The 21,136-nt window shown below is 44.1% G+C and overlaps 1 protein-coding gene across 1 annotated transcript in view; it reads right to left on the bottom strand.

Annotated features, from left to right (window-relative positions):
- LOC126175619 (sialin-like) overlaps positions 1-21,136 on the bottom strand; it is a 113,546-nt gene that overhangs the window by 41,749 nt on the left and 50,661 nt on the right. Inside the window, exons 6-7 of the mRNA XM_049922503.1 lie at positions 18,126-18,278; positions 8,756-8,888 (exon numbers count right to left, since the gene is read on the bottom strand). Coding sequence (XP_049778460.1) covers positions 8,756-8,888; positions 18,126-18,278 — 286 coding nt within the window. The remainder of the gene's footprint in view (positions 1-8,755; positions 8,889-18,125; positions 18,279-21,136) is intronic.

Genomic DNA, 21,136 nt, shown 5'->3' with positions numbered 1-21,136 from the left:
AGGGTCAGTGGCCGGTAGGCCTGTATCCCTGTGCCGCCGGATGGTTTGTGGATGGTGATGATCATTCCCTCCACGAAGGAGGGTGGAAGAGGCACGTTGGGAGACATCAATTCGCAGTACATGGCAGTCTATCGTGGAGTCATGAGATCTTTAAATGTACGATAAAACTCTAACGGGAACCCGTCGGGCCCCGGCTATTTGTGAGACGCTCCCTTATCAATCGCTTCCATTACGTCGTCAACTGTGACTTCACCTGTTAACTCCCGGTTGGCCGTCTCGTCGAGACACGCGGAGAGCGTTCGTCGGACCTCATGAAAGGCTGCCTGGTCGTGTTCCGCTTCCTCATAGAGATGACCGTAGTGTTCCACAAAAGCGTTGGCAATGTCTTTTTGCGTTGTCATACGGCGACCATCTGGTAGTACGACCGTCTGCGGCTACGTTGTTTTTCTCTGATAATGTGATACATCGACGGTGATTCTCCATGGACTCGTTCAAAGGCCCTTGCACGGATTGCGACACCCTCCAGACTGCGGCGCGTTATGGAAATTATTTGGGCCTGTGCTCGTTTTATGCCAGCACGACGCTCCTGTGAAGGTGCTTGTACAGAAAGTTCGCGGAGCATCATGAAATAAAATTCCGTCGTGTGTCGCCTCCACATCATCTGCTCTCTGCCGTATGCAATTAACGCTCGGCGCAACGCAGGCTTAACGCATTCAACCACCACTGCAACGTCGTCGGATATATCGGGAGGCGTCGTTCATACATGTGCCAAGTGTCTTCGATTAAGCGCCTGCACTCAGGTTCCCTGAGGTGTGCTGTATTCAGTTTTCAAACACTGCGGCTCCTCTACACTTGTTGACGACTCAGTGAGACCGTGCATATATATGCTATGTGATCTGAAAAGGCGACAGGCCACAATTCTTCATCGAGGATTGCATGTTCGAGACGACGTGTTACGTAAATGCGATCGAGACGACTTGCAGAGTGACTCGTGACGTAGGTGTATCCACGTCTGTCGCCATGTATCGTCTCCCATGTATCAATGAGATTCATGTCCTGTACGAATCGCCGCAGCTCCGGGCATGAAGTATAACGGGGGTGTTGATCTCTTGGTGCGAGCACGCAGTTGAAGTCGCGTCCAAATAAGACTTGTTCATATCGACCCAGGAATAGAGTTGCAATCTCCTCTGCGTAAAATCGGGATCGATCGCGCCGTCTGTCGGACCCCGACGGTGCGTAAATGTTAACTACCCGTACTCCCAGCACTGTGAGCGCCAGTCCTCGCGCTGACGGCAGGTACACCAGGTCCTCGGCTACTATGCCGCTACGTAGAAGTATCGCTGTTCCGCTGCCGCCGTCGGTAGTAGGTGTAATGTACGTATCACACTCATAGAGGTCGGGGAAGCTCTCAACACATACTTCCTGCAGAAGAACAATGTCGACGTCTGACGAACGCAACATGTCTCGTAGTAATTGCAATTTGACAGGCGTTCTGATCGTATTAATATTAGTAGAGGCTGTTCGATATGCCTGCCGCTGTTCCTCAGTGCGTAAAGCGCACATGAACGCTTATGTTAATTTGTGTGCTCCTGCTCGGCGACATGCTGTCTGAGCGGGTGTCTGCATCTTGTGCGTGGTTAACATCCGATGGACGCAGCACTCGCCATTGCGGGTGCGTCGTCGCTGTGTGGGTCAGTATCGGATTCGTCGGCCCAGTTCCTGTGCTGGAGGTACGGCTCCCGTCGTGTTTCTCCGGCCTGGCTGACCGAAGGCGGTGTCGTTGCTGCGGTGGGTGGAGGGACTCCTTCCGTCGGCTTTCCGTCCGATGTGTCTGTATTCAACCCTGTCTAGCATGATTCGCGTCATACTGCTGTGTGGGAGGTAGAACCTCCCGTTGCGCATCCGGATACACTGTATCGACGTTACACCCAAGTCCGTGTGACGTGGACTGCAGTAAGCAGGTATCCGACGGCGCTAGCCGTCGTTTCTTGTGGCGCTTCGGCGATCGTTGTTTGCGCGTGTGCGCCTCCGTATCCGAGTGCGGAAGTGACTCCCGGTGCTCAGGGACGAAAGCAGCTGTCGGCACAACAGCAGGATCAATTTCCATACCTCCTACCGATCCTTTCCGCTCGGTTAAGGGCGTCGTCGGCGCCGGAGCGGCAGAAGTGTGCGTTGTTTCGTCACTGGAGGCGGTCTCTGCTCCAGTCGTTTGCCGTAAACTGTCAGGATTCTGTAGCTGGTCATTCTTCGGGACGGGATCCGTTCGAAACGCGTCCGCATACGTTAGTGTCAGCGGCGTCAACATGGACGGAGGCACGGGTTCGCCGTTTGGAACTTGCACTATTCTCCGCTGCATACATTCGGAACGGACGTGGCCCTCTTTCCCGCAGCCTGAGCATGTTTTTGGGTTGTCCATCGTAGATGACTATAGCTCTACAACCGCCGATGAACAAGTACGAGGGTTCATGTTGTGTCAGTTCTATTCTGATTTGACGCACCCCATTGTGAACGGGGTAAGTCGTGAAGTTGGACCATTTTTCCTCAACGTGGCTAAGCACTCTTCCACATGGGCGTAAGGCGTCAATGACCAAGTCAGACGGAACCTCGAAGGGAAGTTCGAAAATACGTATGTTTCGTAAGCCCAGTCCTGCGTGATCAATAGTTACTTCTCCAACATGTCCATCAGAGTGACAAAATTTGAGTCCATGTTTAGTATCTCGGATGATTCTGTCACATACTGCATCGTTAATCAATTTGACGTAAACGACACTGCTCACTATGGAGAGGTGTATTCCGATAAGTTCGTTGTAGTCAAGTTTAACTTCGTCTCGTAGGAACCTTTCGATTTTGTAGGCTTTCGGTCTCGCATATTCATTCGAAAAACTAATCTTGAGAGTCGACCTTCGGTATGCATGTGCCATTCTATATCGAGTCGTCTAAACGCGCGAGTACGCCGAAGAGGTAAACAACTGCGCGAGCGCGAACTTCCCCGGCAGGGACGTAAACAGACGTCTGTGCCGTGGCACCGCCGAAGGCAGACTGTCCAGCACTCAGCTATCGGGGAGGACACCATTCCTATGCTCTTTGACTAACATGTTGCTGTTGGAGCACAGCGCCCTCTGGTGTGGCGACTCCTGGCGTGGTGGCCGGTTTGATCGGCAGTATGAGCTGAGGAATGAAGCTGCAACGAGCTAGGGTCATGTCAGTCCGTGTAAGTTGTTGGGTACCGACATGGCTTGTGCTGTGGTTTATCAGAAGGGCACCGAGCTGTCAGGGTAGTGTTCTCCGTTCTTTTGGTCTGTCTTCCTTCTGTTTGTTGGGTACGGACGCCCGCTTCTCGATGGTACTCGAAGGGCAATGAGACTCCAAGGTCTGGTAGACATGTTTGACTGATTCATTGGCTTATATCCTGTTATAATTTATTTTGTGTGTTAATCTTAGGTATACGTGGTGCTTGTGAACCTTTGGCAGTGTTCCAGAAGAAAGCTTATTCGGAAGATTGGCGGTGTGCACTAGTGTATACATTACCTGTTCTTGTCAGTTTGGTATCACTTGTTACCACGGATATTTTATTGTTTATGTGAGAATGTGTGACGGTTTTGCTGTTTTACTGGCCCATTTATAGTCTGCTTTTGTAGTTATGATTTCCTTGAAGCTAATGCTAACGACGTATGCTGTATAAGAAATTATATAGTGCTTCTCTCCTATTTAAGTGTCTCAGATAAATTTTAGGTCGTTCCAGGCCGCATTTGTTCTCTCCGAATAGCTGTGGACTGATGTGTGCACGGACACTTTGAATGTCATGCGAATGTCCTTGTCGCTGCTTTAATTGGTTGCCCACAAAAAAATATTTGTAGCTAGTTTCGTAATTCTTCTGATTGTCATGGTTTTTGGTGAGCTCAGATTAATTAATTCTACATTGGTTGCCCACAAAAAAATATTTGTAGCTAGTTTCGTAATTCTTCTGATTGTCATGGTTTTTGGTGAGCTCAGATTAATTAATTCTACCCTAAAAGTTATTTATGTGATGTGCGGCTGTGTGTTGCAGTTCTAATTATAATTATTTGTCTTGCAGGGAACTGTCTTAATCTTTTGTACTCAGTTGCTGGTACGTGTTACCCAGAATCGGGCCCCACTTACTAAAAGCCCGTGGGCTTGCTTAGCCGGGTGTTTAAGTCATTTGGATTGCATACACTAATTAATGTTCCTGTTCAAGTTAAGTTTATACTATTTTTTTCCGTTAGTTTGTGGCATTCACCTTAAGCACATTTCGCTGTGCTTCGTGTCTTAACATACACTTTAATCTGTTGTAACTCAATTATTCTTCTGTTATTGGAAAATTTGTTAAATCTATTGATGTGTGCTTCTGGGCTGAAAATTAATTTGCCTGGATGTTGCTGTTAAATTATTTTTCATTATCTTGATTATGGTTTTAGTCTTTTTATCAGTCAGGTTTAAATCATGTTTTATTCTCACCATTCGGTAATTAAGGCGCTTCTGAGGTGTTCTGGTACTGTTGTTTAGATTTACGACTGCCTTTGTTACGACTTAACCCTTATTTGACTTAACCCTTATTTAAAAAATGGTTGGTTCAAAAATGGTTAAAAAATGGTTCAAATGGCTCTGAGCGCTATGCTACTTAACTCCTGAGGTCATCAGTCGCCTAGAACTTCGAACTAATTAAACCTAACTAATCTAAGGACATCACACACATCCATGCCCAAGGCAGGATTCAAACCTGCGACCGTATCGGTCGCTCGGTTCCAGACTGTAGCGCCTAGAACCGCACGGCCACTGCGGCCGGCTCAAAAATGGTTCAATTGGCTCTGAGTACTATGGGACTTAACTGCTGAGGTCATCAGTCCCCTAGAACTTAGACATACTTAAACCTAACTAACCTAAGGGCATCACACACACCCACGCCCGAGGCAGGACTCGAACCTGCGACCGTAGCGGTCGCGTGGTTCCGGACTGAAGCGCCTAGAACCGCTTGGCCACCGCGGCCGGCATCCTTATTTCATTGGAAAAATCGTGGTAAGTTCTATGGGACCAAACTGCTGAGGTCATCGGTCCCTAGGCTTACACACAACTTAATCTAACGTAAATTAACTTAAGCTAAGGACAACACACACCCATGCTCAAGACAGGACTCGAACCTCCGACGGGGGGAAGCTGCGCGAACCGTTGCAAGGTGCCTTACAGCATACGGCTACGCCGCACGGTCCTTATTTCATTCCGTGTATTACTAGGACGTGTCTTGTTTTAAAGAATATTAAGTAGTCTTTGGTTAAAGTTCACGTTAAATTTTCGACAAATTATTTAAACTGGTATTGAATTTTAAATGAGTCTCATTGCTTTGGCTTTTAATTAATTAAAAAAGGGCTTAACTGCTGTTATGTGATTGAAACTGCGTAAAATAAATTTGTGTTCCACCACTGAATGAAGTGAGTAAAATCCCCATTGGTATAGTCCCTCTTGGGTTTTCTACCTGGCTAATTAAGAGTCCGTAATTATCATATTTCACACACTATCTCAACGCCAACAGGACACACCGTGCATTTGCAGTCCGGGTCTTAGACACGTGATCTCAGTGCCTTACCTGTCAGTATTCAGGTGGCATGGCCAGAAGATTCTGCGCTGAAATATCCTAGCAGCAATTTGCAGACATCCGGTAGTTGTGCCGAAATTTTGTGGAACAATTTCTCGATTGTGTACTTGTCACGCGTTGGACGCTATGCCTGTTAAGGAGGAGCTACAGAGAGTTGTTGCACAGCTGAAATGCGGGAACAACATCCGCACGTAATTGACACCGCCCGTACCAGTGCTCTACAATCATCTGTTGAATGTTGGGCCGAGGGTACTGTGCCACAAGATATACGCGATGCCAACATCGACGCTCTACACAAAGGCGATACCTGTGATTGCAATTGCTACGGCGTAGTTTCACTGACGAGTGTCGTCGGAAAAACGTTTGCCTGTGGGGTGCTGGGCACACTGGAAAAGCGTGCCCACCCAGCACAGGTACCGTGAGTTTCAACGTGGGTTTCAAGCTTAGCGATCTACTATTCATATTTCAGGAATAATGCCTCCCGAAGAATATTCCTTTGTTCAGTACTTCCATCAACCTAAATAACGCATTTGAGACAGTAGGCAGGGAGGTGCTGCACACTTAATTAGTGGAGTGTCCTCCAGAACTCCAGAAGACGGTCAGGACTTTTCACGAAGATATAAAGTCTGTTGTGGTATTTGCAGAAAGCACATCAGATGCTTTTGTTATGCGAAGGACCTTGAGTCTGGTTGGAAGAAAGTGAGGCCCTACCGAACAGTCAGTATCATTGCCGGCCCAAACATTGATAAAAAATCTTTGTTTATTACTTGCTTCAACAGTTGCGTGATGATTGACGTCTACCTATATATAAACGTATGAACATCCATATGCCGATTTTGAAAATTTACAATCTGATTTCGATGAAACTCGTTGCAGAAAATGAACTGTAACATGGAAACAAAGCGTTTCGAGATCCATGTTCAAATATAACATAATTTGTTTGTCTACGTGTGAAGAATGTGTCCTGCAGTTTGTGCCGTACATTTTTGTTACACCCTATATATGACGTATCACAGTCACTACACTCTAATTTGTATACCCCTGATCCTGCTTACTTATCATTATAGGGGCGTTCATTGGTGAATGTAATGATGCTGAAGCTCGTTACCAGTAGTAAAAACAACACGTAAATCTTGGTTTATAAAAATCTTACACAAATCATAAGAGAAACTCCCTACAGACGGGATCTTCACAAATTTCGGTCTCGAAAACAGCGAGACAGGGAGACCTCCGTGCTCAGCGACTCATGTTTTTTCCTGTATATAGTTTATCAACTATTGCAGGAATGTTGAATTGTTTACAGTGATGTGGTTCAAATTCACTGAGTCTTTTTCTACGGAGGATTGGGTGGCGGGATCTCACCAAATAAGTTCCATGTTAGAAGACCTTCCTCCGTCTCAAGTTACAAGACGGTGCAGGACCTGCGAAGTATGGCTGAATATTCCATAAGTTATGCAACCAGTTTTTTTTTATTTTAATGCAGGTTTTACTCACCATAAAACTCTGTAACTGAAGAATTAACTGTAACCTCAAAGTTGATTTACAGCCCTTAAATATGCAATGTGATATTTATAAAAGTCATCAAACTACAACCTCATGTCTCACACACAACAAAAACGGTAGAAATTACCGGAAAGTGTTTATGACGGTCACCCGTCCGCGTTCCTTCACATGATTCTAAAGCAAGTCACTAGACTAAAACACCGACCAGGAAACATCATGTGTACTCATGTATATTATCCTCCAGGTACAACGCTCTTCACTGCTGTTATTCCAAATAGCCATATCTCCAAATCATCCTTCCACTTCTATAATAATAATAATAATGATAATAATTATTATTGTTATTACTATCATCTTATCATTATTTAATTAAGATTCAATGTAGAAGGCAGGAAGATATTAAAGTAATTCGGAGGCGATCTGATAGATTATTTTACGAGTGGGTTCGAGCAACAGGAAAGTATTACGCAGATGTTTCGGGAACTCAAATGGAAATCACTGAGGGAAGGCGCCGTTCTTTTCGAGGAGAACTATTGAGAAAATTTATAGAACCGGCATTTGAGACTGGATGCAGAATGATTCTGCTGTCGCCAGCGTACGTTCCGCGTGAGGACCATGAAGATGAGGTTAGGGCTCGTAAGGAGGCAGTTGTTTTCTCCGTTGCTCTGTTTACGACTGGACAGGAAATGAAATCATATATCCTTGGCATTATCAAGTTAGGGGGCGATATAGCTTAATGTAAAACCGCGGTTACCTACATCTACATCTACACACACATACTCCGCAAGCCACCGTTTGGTGCTTGGCGGAGGGTACCTTGTACCACTACGAGTTATTTCCTTTCCTGGAAACAGAAATAGAACTTCAAACAGCCAAGATTGCTACTCTACAGCATTTATTGTGATGACCTGTTTCAGCAAACTATGTTGCCATTATCAGATCTTGTTCAGTACGTTTCACTGAATCTTGATCAAATGCATATTATACCGTGTCATATCACAGAGTGATATTTCATGAAAATGAGAACAATAGTACATCAGCACATCAAGCGTAAAATAACTATGACATAAAACCACGTACATATTGCACTGATTATAGTGATTGCTCTCATGTTCATGAAATATCTTTCCGTGATATATCAAGATTCAATTAAATGTATTGAAGTAGAGTTGATGATGAAAACGTTGTTTGCTGAAACCGGTCATCACAATAAACGGTGTACAGTAGCGATCTTAGCTGTTTGAAGTTCTACTTCTGTTTCTAGGAAAGGAAATAACTAATAGTGGGACAAGGTACCCTCCGCCAAGCACCATACGGTAGCTTGCGGAATATGTAAGTAGCTGTAAATGTAGGTAACCACGGTCCGATGTAAGGAAGAGCATGATGCATTTATCTGATCAAATTAAATATACACATCACTGTGTCCCCTCAGTGGGTTATCAAAGAACAATTGAAGGAGTAGAAACTCCTTAAATAGATCCCGAAAGCATTCTAGGTAGTAAAATAACGACTAAAAATAATTACTATTAAGGCGTTCTTTTGTATACAGCATCACTTTCTGCTTTCACTCGGTAATGAGGATAAGTAAAAATTTTTGTAAAGAGGCAATAAAGACGAAAAGAAAGATACTATGAATAAACTTACCTATTGCGTTTGTAATACGGAACACACTAATTTTGGACACATAGCCCCTGCGGTGAACAAAGTCAACCAACCATCCAAACAGCAAATTGCCAATTGAGCCGGTGATATGAGGAACAGCAGACAGGATACCATTCTGTGTGAAATACAGGAACCTTGACTATTTTTGCAATACATCTGACAGTATAAACAACTAACCAGTTACGTCAAAATTTTTGTCGCATCTATTTATATAAGTTGTAGATATTCTACTGCACTAATAAAGCCTAAATCTGAAAATGAACTACTACAGGTCGAAATACATCGTAAATCAATAAAAAGTATAAAAACTGTAGGAAATAAACTGCTTAAATTAGTTTTCTGTAATCCAAGATATCAAATACATTATGTATAGTCTCATTCTGGATATAAAAAACTTCCACTTCTCTGTAACACCTAAGAGACTGTTTTAAATAAGAAGTCAGTAAATTTGGCAACATTTGCTTTAGTGTCTTAATCTTGGCGACAGTGCGGCCTAGATCCGCAGCTGTATAAACACGGATGTATGGAAGACCTATTTTCCAAACACTTACCTTTGCTATCTCGTCTTGTCTCCTAGAGTAGAACAGGTTCAGAAAATATAGCTTCATTATCAAACGCATGCAGTCAGTTTTAACTTCTCTAGAAAGAAGTTACAGTCCTATGAAAAAGACTGTAACTTCATTCTTTTGGCTGCATTGACACCTATGGTAAGCACATGATAATGGAACTAAATGTTCTGAAATCAGTTATTCTCAATCACTTGAAACAGTAAAGTAATCTGTTTGGAACGCAATTTTTCTGATGTACTGACATTTAGCACTTGTTCATATGAAAGGTTGTTTAAAGCAGTTACAGGCAGATTTGAAACCCAGTGTGGGCTGTTAAGCTACGTTTGTCTGAACAGTATGGGACAGTACTAAGGACAATAAATTTGTGTTCTAGAGAATTAGATTCAAATCCCCAGCTGACCTTCCTGATTTAGGTTTCCCACACTTTGCATAAGCCACGTGAGGCGACGGTACATCCGACATTGCTACGAAACATTTTCTCCCTTAACATTTTACTCCGTCTGATGAGTCATCGCTAATGACCAGTACACAGACAGAACGTCAGAGTAATGCAGGATCTATCATTTCAAAAAATCATAATTTCTCGACTATTAGAGATGGAGAATCGTGATTTGTTGTAAGCTTTTTCCTTTGTCCTTCATTGCAGATTTGACTTGGAATACATCAATGTGGCAACAGGCCAGGAAGGACATCAGGATTTGTTGCTCTTAAAACATACACAGCAAACGTGACCACAACTAAGCTTAATGTCTGGTGTGTTCCAATGTGCGATAGCGCGACAGGTCCACTTCTCTTCGTAAGTGAAACGATAATGGTAAACATTTGTCTGGGTATGATCGAACAGTTGCTGCTACCGCAGATCGAAGATCCGCAGGCGTCTATCATCTTCCAGCATGATACGATATTTCAGTGCCTGTGTTATTCCGAATAACGATGCAATGTACCTTTGTGCACGCATGCTGGTCCAATGGAACAGGCACTGCAGCGACTACAGCTATTATGAAATACATTAAACGTATTCGCAATTGCGAATATGGACAACCATCAGGTGTGTAATGAAATGACGTCATTGGAAATTTATGCCCGACCGTGACTCGAACCGGGATTTCCTGTTTGCAAGAGCGGTCTCCTTATCATTAGTCTGTCCGAGCGCGATTGATGGCCAGACCCAAACGTCACGTATGTCCAAAGGAACTTTGCATCGTAATCCGTAATAACACAGGCACTGCAGTAGACATAATGCATGTACGAGCACAGATTGTAGACACATGGTTGACGACATATGGAAGTTTGGGTCTGGTCACGAGTCATGTATGCGCCCCTCACGGAAAACGGGAAATCCGGGTTCGCGTTCTGGTCGGGCACAGATTTTCACTGTCGTCTTTCCTTTCTACAGCTGATGGTTGCCCAGCAATGGCGAATAGGTTTAATTTATTCCATCATGGTGGTGCACACCCACATTGGGGTCTGAACGTGCGGGGTGTACTGGATGACACATTTCCTGAGAGGTGGGTGAGTCGTGATGGTCTCATCGCAAGGTCCCCCCTCTCCCCCAGTGATACTTCATTAGAATACGTTTTGTGGGGTTACTTCGAGGAAAACATGTACACATCACAGTGAATCACATAGCTACCTTTCGCGCCCTAATCAGTGAAGCAATCAGAGCTATCGATACGACAGTGCTGACCCGCACGTGGGCAGAAATCGAATATCGCCTTGATGTCTTCTAAGTGATAAGTGAGGCACGCACTGAAATTCTGGCATAACAGTAAAAGCTTCGAGAGTTGCTAAACGTTTTACAACAAACCACGATTCCTTATCTGTAACAGTTTCCAGGTTAAGATTTTCTGAAATGATAATGGAGTTTCTGGACATCCTGTATTTCTTTCTTCCTTCGAATGCAAGGACAGGGAAAACATTAGTAGAGGCGTGACGCTGATTTGAGTAAAATTATGTTCTTCTAATGTTGTAAGTATCGATTAAATATATACAAATATTTTGTTTAAACGAAACTTCAAAGTCGTATCACTGATTAACCAGAACATTATTGACCAACAACCTAGTAGCTGGCATGACCACCATGGGCACTGAAAGCAATGGCGACGCATCGTGGCATGGACGAAATGATGCACTGGTAGGTCGCTGGATGGAGTTGGCCTCACATCTGCGCACGCAAGTCACCTAATTCCCGTAAATTACAGGGAGGTGGCAATGAGCTTTGATGCTATATTCAGTCACAGCACATATGTGTTCGAATGGGTTCAGATCCGGCATTTTGGGGGGCCAGCACATCAATTGGAACTCGCCAATTTATTCCTCGAACCACTTCATCCTGCTCCTTGCCTTCTGACATAGCGCATTATCTTGCTGAAAAATGGCACTGTCGTCAGGAAACATGATCGTCATAAGGGGTGTACGCGGGCTGCAACCAGTGTACGATACCCCTTAGCCGCCATGGTGCCTTTCACGACTCCACTGGACCCACGGATGCTCACCTGCATGCTGCTCAGAGCATAATGGAGCCGCTGCCAGCCTGTCTCCGACACGCAGTACAGCTTCAGGGAGCTGTTGTCCTGGAAGACAAAGGATTCGCACCTTCCCATCGGCATGATGAATAAGGTATCGGGATTCCTCAGACCGTGCAACGCTCTGCCACTTCGCCAACGTCCATTGTCGACACTTAAGTGCCCATTTCAGTCGTGGTGTTAACATTGGGACATGCATAGGTCGTCGGCTGTGGGCGCCCATCCTTAGTAGTCTGCGGTGCACTGTGTGTTCAGACGCGCTTTTAATCTTCTCAGCGTTAAAGTCTGACGTTAGTTCTGCAATAGTTCGCCACCTGTCTTGTTTTTCTAATCTACCCAGCCTACGACGTCCGATATTTGCAATGAGCGGTGACCGCCCAATCCCACGACGTCTGGGCATGGTGAGGTCATTCCTAGCCGCGTGACGCGGCTAGCGCCTGGACGCGTTTATATCAACAGTAAGTCGATGATCATAATGTTCTGGCTGGTCAGTGGATGTACACCAGGACAGAGAGGATTGCACATTTTACATGAGGAACTTACTATGAAACCGCAAAGTGGATGTTGCATTTGTTCACAATTTCCTTTTCAGAAACAATCGTCCTGTGGACGAGATGTCGGATCCGTTATTTAACACTGAAATACTGTCCTACTGCATTAAGTGTTAAGACTCCTGAAGAGTATCTCGGCAAATAGTCGCAGAGAAAAGTGGTGTAGTCTAATCATCAAAATGATTTCACTTTCATCAATTTTATCTGTCAGTGCAAAGGATAGTCTTTACATTTACGGGAGAGAACCTTAACATACCTAGACAATATAAGTGTCCTGAACCAAGAGGTGACTGCATAAAGAAGGTGACGAGACTGGATTGTAAAATTAAAGGTAGAGAATTTGTCTGCTCACAAAGTTATTATATTAAATTCGAATTCGCAGTTACACTTTGTCAGCGTACACAGCGTACATTAGCAGCCTAATGTATGTAATCATAGTCTGCTATTATGGTCACTATGGGAACCTTATTTTCATGGTGGTGGCTTTATCACAGTACCTAGCTTTAGAAATTAGTTTATATTAATTACACTTATTAAACGGAAAAATTGTACTTCAGTGCCTCATTTGCAATCAGCATCAGATGTAACGATTAGATGCACCAATTTCAGGAACGTAAGTGAACTATTTTGTGACTGCTTTTATTTTCACAAATTTTGTCTTGTTCTCGACTATGGCTAATGTGACAGCAGTTACCCTTTACAAAACATTTTTTAAAAAATTATCAACTTTCCTCCAAACAATAGTATTAAACAGCCAGCAGAAATATGCCCATTATGAGAACTACTATCTCAGGATCAGTTTCTCAAATGTTATCTAATATTTTCAGATAAACAGAACATTGCAGATGAACTTCATAGGAGTGCTGTACTGCATTTCCACGTTAGTGGGCAGAATCCACATAGTACTACACTAAGCAGTGTTCGTAGCTCTTCGTATTGTGTTCTGCTTTGGCATTCAGATACTGTAGAATTCCAACTATTGTCAGGGTACCCTGGTACTGACCGGGCAGTCTGAAATCGTGCACTTGGCATAGCAAACACTTCCCGCTGAGAAGGTGGGGTATCAACAAACTCTTTAAGGTGACCGTGCAGTGAACAATTTTAAGTAAAAGAAGATGAGTTAATGTCCCAATGAAATTCACAAACGGCTTGATTTACCCAAAGTGAAAAGTCATTTTAAAGTGAATACATGATTGGTGAAAACTGGACTTCCAAAGTAAATGAAACATATAATGGAGGGCTAATCCGTGGGCCCTACGGTCGTCAGGATTGTTCCAAGCGGTAGAGAGCCGGGCGCTGGTGGCCGAGCGGTTCTAGGCGCTTCAGTCTGGAACCGCGCGACCGCTACGGTCGCAGGTTCGAATCCTGCGTTGGGCATGGATGTGTGTGATGTCCTTAGGTTAGTTAGCTTTAAGTAGTTCTAAGTTCTAGGGGATTGATGACCTGAGATGATAAGTCCCATAGTGCTCAGAGCCAAGCGGTGCAGAGTGGTGAGGAAAAGAAACCATTGCTGTCAGTTATATATTTATTAATCGCAAGTACAAAGTTGTCTTCCCCAGCAGCGACTGCTCACAGAGCAAGCTGCTACGTCTTGGGCGAGCGACGAGGCCATTAGTGCCACCAACGGTGGTCTGTAGCTTAGATAATTGATCTTAAGTGCGTTCTCGTTGACGTAGAAGACCAACACCCAAGTGCGGCCTCCCGTTAGGAGAGAGAGAGACTGGAAGCGTTGGTGTCCTCTGTAGGAACCATTGAGAGAGGCAGCAGTGGCTCAGTCTCACGCTGATGGATGGAGATCTGCTCCCAGACCCGGCTGGTCAGGCCTTGAGAATGAAGGCCAGCTGGATGGTGACAGTCACAGAACCCCATTAGTCTCGGCTCGGTTGTAGGCGCTGCAGCTCACAGCAGCGAAGTCCCTCCAACAGGTTATGCTTCATGGAAGTTCGAAGACGGCTAGGCGAGTACAGGGTCGACCGATATAAGGCACCACTCCCGGCAGGACTGCCGCGACTGAACCTGACAGGAGTGATATTTCTCCTGGGAGCGCTCGTGTGCTCTGGTACAGTGAGGCACCAATGACACCATGCATCCTGGTTTTTCCGTTTGGTCAGCTCTCTCGGTCACTTCAGGATTCCTCAACTCTGCCTTTCAAATTCTCTTTACTCGTGCGTCGGTAACAGCATAGTCACTGTCATGATAGATCTAGGCTTTCTTGTGACACTCTGCGTAGTCCACATTATGACGGCATCCTTCTATCGCAGTGATTCCATTGTGCTGCGTTCGCATGCTTAGGCACTTGGCCAGTTCGGAGTGTAGCAGTGTCTTCCACGTTCAATGCTACTCGGTCAGCATGCGTCTCTTGCTGGCATTCCGCCGCTCAGTGACCTGTTCTGCACTGCTTCTGGCATTTCCAGGGACGAACTTCGACAATTGTTAGTGTCTACCTGGACTACTATTCTCGGGAGCAAGAATATGACACTTAATTGTGCAGTTTAATTGACTCTGTTAAATTCATGCACATTTTTTGAAGATAATAACTATATGGATGAAAAACAAAGAAAATATTTATCGTTCTCGTGTTCGTCAGGTTGAGAAGTTCGGAGCTGTTGCAGTCTTCCCTCTTGCATTACGTAGCAATTTAATCATCAAAAATCAAGTACATTTGCATGTACCATGTTACACTCGTTTACTTATATTTTTCCTCAATATGTATGCACCACTTTCTACCTCCATAACATAGTTCCTGTTTTCTTTGACTGTTTCCACCTTGCACTTACTCATCGCATTTATGAGTGCAGAATTACTAGTAAAACTACAAGAAGAACTATCACCTACAGACAAATACAGAGACTCAAGAATTAGTGACGGAAATCCACAATGATGGCCATCGACAGATCTGTATACATGGACATACGTGGACGAACGTTTAATTTTGGTTGTGTTTCCACAGTTACTGATAGAGAATATGAAATGGGCTCCCTACAACATGCAACGGTGCGATTTCGTAGATGGTACTGTGTTGGCTAGTCGTTGTCGTAGTGAAGGAGGCTTTCTGAGTAAAAATAATTAATTACACCTCATGTACAAATCAGAACATTAGATTGTTGATTCATGGTGCATGGAAAATTGTGTTTATCAATTATGAGTTCAAAATTAACAGTTTATTCAACTTTTTCACCAACTAAGTAACAACTGGTGATTGATCTATTCACTCTTGCTGATCTGATCTAAAATGGCGTGAGCGCTCATGTAACGATTAGAAACTCAGTATAAATGTAAAGTAAAACTGGTAACATAGGATGTGTTCATAGTCCAAATGTTTTATTTTTAAATCAACACTAACCACAATAAATTCAAGTCCATCTGGTATTCGACGAAATAATTCGTTGATACTCCTATTCCGAACTAGCTCTGCACACGAAAATTACGAGTTCCACCGAACCTCTGGAGAAGTACTCGTGTTGATCACTGTGAAAGTTTCAGAGCCCAAACTGAACCGCGAAATGAAAATAAGTCTTGCGCTTAACACCCCAAAAAAAATTTAAGGTCACGAAAGCTAGCGGCCAAATCACAGCCCGGAGCACAATAGATGCTGCATTTTCAATTGCGTTCAACCGACTACGTAGGAGGAAAAAATGACGCCGTCCTTTTATAAGTGGGGTTCCCCAGCTCCCGGAAATTCCATGAATTTACGTCACTTAACGTATCAGAGTAATCACCAGTCTGAATTATACTTTTTTATACAGAATTCCAATCTTATATCTAGATGCGCCATTATATGCACGCTTCAAACCCTGATTAATGAGACATATTACACTTAATAATACAATGAAGTACACACATGAATGGCACATCTGTCTTGCAGGGAATGACCTGCTCTTTCCACTGCTACAATACAGATTCATGTATCTGTAACGACATTTAAATTACCGGTGAAACTACGAAAAATTCTGAGTAGTAACTAATAATTGATAACTAATTCTACAATCTAAATGTTGTATATGATGCATGTCTACTTTCATCAACACATACTGACATGATATCGTGTATCTGTGTTGGTTCATTAATTAAAATAATTTTTCTTAAACACTTGATTCAATTGGCTCTCTCTGGCCAAATAAGAATGTAAACAAACAGATAGATAAGTCAGTCGATGCGTTTCGATGAGTGCTATAATCTCACGTGTCGATGTCTCTTCTACTTAAAGTATATCCAATAATGACAAATATTTAGCGAAAAATCCGTTGCAGATGTCTTCTCTGTATTGTGACTAATTGCGAATATCATTCTCATAGCCTATATAAGTATCAGCTGAATCGTCTTGCTACGCTCTCGAAATTGGTGTATCCCATTCCACTGTAAGCTTCATGGTTTAATCACCACATGCTCAAAAATATAAAAAGTTATCTAGCCTTTATTCGAGATGTATCTGTTCGTATGACGTCACGTCTGGACCACGTGGCCAGCCATCACGTCAACTTCGCCTTTCGTCAAACGTCATCGTCGGGCTGCCGCACTCATATCAAATCATACCATCTCTGATCTCGTTCCTGATCGTGGTGTTAGAAACACAATACTTAAGGAATGCCCCTCGAGAACACTGGAGGTTGACTGTGTACCTGAGACATTATCCACCTCTGCATTACGCAGAGCTATCTCATAGGGGTGCATCGATGACGAGTTGACATTGTGAGTCTATATTTCTGGGCGGTTGGGCATTGTTTACATGGAGAGCGAAGACCGGTTGAGACTGGGCCGTACTTCTACTAGGATTGATCGCCATTACTCACTCTCAAAATCACAGCCTTGAGCGACCTTCCAGCAGTAGATACAGTACTCCAAATAACGCCTGGCAGTAAAGTGATCAACAGTGCGAGAATCACCAAACAGCCTCTCCCCCTCTGCGTTCTGAGAATTTGCCTTGGTTGTCTTGTTATGTTCGACATCCCATATTAAAATGGATTATTTGTTAATCACTGCAGTTACACTTACTTCACGCCATCAGTTCCCACGCTAAATCAGAAAATCACTCACAAAAAACATTTTTCTTTAAATGTTGGAGAATAATACTTATTTCGGTGACATCTCTCTCAGAATCTGCAAACCCCATGTCATGTTAAGCTGTCAATCTTTTCAGATGCTTTAGATTGCCTCCTCTATTGTGCATCATCGTCCTGATCTACAGGCGAGACCAGCAGATGTTTGTTCCACACACACAGCTGTTTCGGAAGACTCACCCATAACGTCCTGGTCTGGCGAGATGATTCTCCTGTCGGGCGACGTGAATATAAACAACAAATTTACGATACCAGATTTGCTACCTTTGACTTCCACTCATTCTCAAATGCAAGGAAATTTGTTACTTTAAAAAGATTTGGAATCTTTTAGAATCGCTTTTGTGGATTGCATCTGTTGACTGAAGTATCTTTGAACATTGTACGTTGATTTACAAGTCAATGGACATCAAACTAGATATTCTACTTTCATGAGAAAAGAAACGTAATGTCGTCAATAGCAGTAGAATCTTCACTAAATAGAACCAGGCAGCAGCAGAAGCATTGTGGACCAGCGAGGCTGTATATGTGATTGATGGTTCAAATGGCTCTGAGCACTATGGGACTTAACACCTGTGGTCATCAGTCCTATATGTGATTGAGGAAGGGAAGTGTACCCTATGGTAATAATGGTAGACGTTTTCTGTACTCACACTTTCCACGTCAAAGTGCAAGATGTCGGCAATGTACAGCGGCAGCGAAGAGAGTAGCAGATAGAAAGTAACGTCCAGAGTCACGAGGAAGACGACCAGGGCCCAGATAGCTGGCGTCGACAGCAACCTTTTCCAGGGCACAGGCAGTTTTTGCTGCAACATCAGAAGGTTACACTTGCTGATTGCACTATATTCTTCGAGAACTAATGCACAGATATCTTGCTAAAAGCAATTAGTGAAAGGACAATCAAGAGAGATATTATGGTCCTTTCTCCTAGGCCTTATCCTTCAACTAGTGGGGGAATGTGAAATTAATCGCGGTTGATCACCTAATGTTCACTGTGATGATGCAGTTCAAATCTAATCTGCAACATGAAAGTTACGAAACTCTCTCATTGCCACACAGGCAACAAGTAAGACAGTATACTTACCACTAAATGGAAGAGTGTATTTTGGATTGACAGCCGAAAAATCCATAGGGAGACACTAATGAAAATATTAAGGAAAGGATAGGTTGCTACTCACCAAATAGTGGAAATGTTGAGTCGCTAACAGACACAACAAGAAGACTACTAAACACGTAAGCTTTCAGCCAGGAGGCCTACTTCTGAAATAGACGTCATCCACGACAAAGCAGCTCACACACTAATGACCACTGTCTCTGGCTGCCGGGTCCACACTGCAACTGCATAGGATGGGAGAAGCAGTCTGGATGCGGGAGGTAAGGGTAAGAAGGAGGCTGAGTTTTGGAGGGGGAGGGAGAGCGGGGTATGGGTGGGCACCGTAAAGTGCTCTTTGTGGAGGCATACAGGGGTGAAATGGAGAGAGAGTAGGGCAGCTAGGTGTGGTCGGGAAATAAGATGAAGAGTGGGGGAGAAGGAGGCAGAAAAGAAGCGAAGTAAACTGACAATGGGTGTGCTTGGGGATAGAAGGCTGTGTAATGTTGAAACAGGAAAGGGGACAGACAGGTGAAGGACAAAGGATAATGAAGGTTGAGACCAGGAGGTTTATGGGAACGTAGGATACATTGCAGGGAGATTTCCCACTCGTATAAGTAAAAAAAGCTGTTGTTGGTAGGAAGGATCCATATGGCATAGGCTGTGAAACAGTCATTATCATGAAGGCCGTTATGTTGACCAGTGTGCCCAGCAACTTGGTGGTCCAACTGTTTCTTTGCCACAGTTTGCCGGTGGCCATTCACGTGGACAGACGGCGTGTTGCTTGTCATGCGCACGTAAAATGAAGCTCAGTGGTTGCAGCTTAGCTTGTAGATCACATGTCTGATTTCACAGGTAGCCAAGCGTTTGATGGGCTTGGCTATGCTTGTCACTGGACTAAAGTAGGTGGTTGTGGGAAAACGTATGGGACAGATCTTGCAACTAGATGTGATACAGGTGTATGAGCCGTGAGACAAGGAGTTTGGAGCAGGGGTTGTGTTGGGATATAAGTTCAGTGGGTGGCGAAATCCAATGTGGCAGGGGTGGGAAGAATAGGACATGCCTCATTTCAGGGCACGACAAGAGGTAATCGAAAGCCTGGAAGAGAATGAGATTCAGTTGCTCCTGTCCTGGGTGGTACTGAGTCACAAGGGGAATGCTCCTCTGTGCCTGGACCATGGGAATTTGGGAAGTGGTGGGTGGCTGGAGAGATAAAGCACAGGACATCAGCTTCTGTACAAGGTTGGGAGGATAGTTATGGTCTGTGAAGGCCTCAGTGAAATCCTTAGTATATTTCTAGAGGGACTGCTCATCAATACAGATGCGAAGGCCATGGGTGGCTAGGCTGTACGCAAAGCACTTCGTGGCATGGAATGAGAGGGAGCTGTCGAAATGGAGATATTGCTGGTGGTTGTAGGTTTGATATGGATGGAGATACTGGTGTAGTCATCTATTAGATGGGATCGAGGAGCTGGCTTGTTGGGCTGAGGAGGACCAGGTAAAGTGACTGAGATAGAAGTTGTTGAGGTTCTGGAGGAACATGGATAGGATGTCCTCATCCTGAGTCCAGATCACGAAGCTGTAATGAGTGAATCTGAACCAGGTGAGGGATTTGGGAGTTTGTGTGGCTAGAAGGGTTTCCTTTAGAAGTCTCATGAATAGCTTGACATAGGACAGTGCCCACTGCTGTACCCTGAATTTGTTTGAGAGACTCTGAGGAATTCGATCCCTAATCAGGGATCGCAATAAACAAAGTTCCAAATCAACTCCAGTTGCAGAAAGGTAAAACTGGATTCGAGAATCGGCGTTACGAGGGTTTTAATGACGATACAAGCACTGCCAATGTTCCTGACAGAGAGGGAATTCATTGTTTGTCACTATTCTCTAGGGAGAGATTCTTCGATTAGCAATCAAAACGACCTGGATCCTGGAGTTGACCCCATTCATGAGCGAATTTCTGAATAAAACTCTTCAGCAGAATCGATCGAATACTTCAGACTTAAGAAGTCACCCTTGTTCTGCCAGAGACACCGTCAGAGAGAGCATTGTGCGAACAGATATTCAAGGTACCCTCTTCATCTGCGGGTGGGGAACTGTCCTAAAAGGTCGAAGAATCAGCAATGACCAACGGCATGAGAATGCAGAAGGCGACAGAAATCTCTGCATTAAAGACGTATAATGTGTAACAACTGCACTTGCATACTGAAACAGATAAGTTGTCATAATGCTTCCTCTTTTAGCAAACGATTCCGGATTAATCTTCTATTCGAATTTCCTACAAAAGGCAATGTTAGGACCATAAAAAGTTTCAATAACGAACGAAAGGGTAGCATTCCACGAGCCGCAGGGGGCAATGTCAGCAGTTTGAATGTAGTAGGGTAGCGTCTTTGACTAGTGATCAAACTTCCTCGGTCCCGGGATCGAACTTTGAATAAAAATCATCAGCAATGTCGGTCGAAGACTTCCGGCATAAGAAGTCACCCTCATTCTGCCAACGGACTTTTCAAAGAGGACGGCGGAGTGGGTAGAGGTGCAGGGCACTCTCGTACCCTTGAGATGGAAACTGCCCCTACA

This window comes from Schistocerca cancellata, chromosome 3, assembly GCF_023864275.1.
Source record: "Schistocerca cancellata isolate TAMUIC-IGC-003103 chromosome 3, iqSchCanc2.1, whole genome shotgun sequence".
NCBI classification, from domain to species: domain Eukaryota; kingdom Metazoa; phylum Arthropoda; class Insecta; order Orthoptera; family Acrididae; genus Schistocerca; species Schistocerca cancellata.
This window is presented reverse-complemented; position numbering and strand designations above follow the sequence as displayed.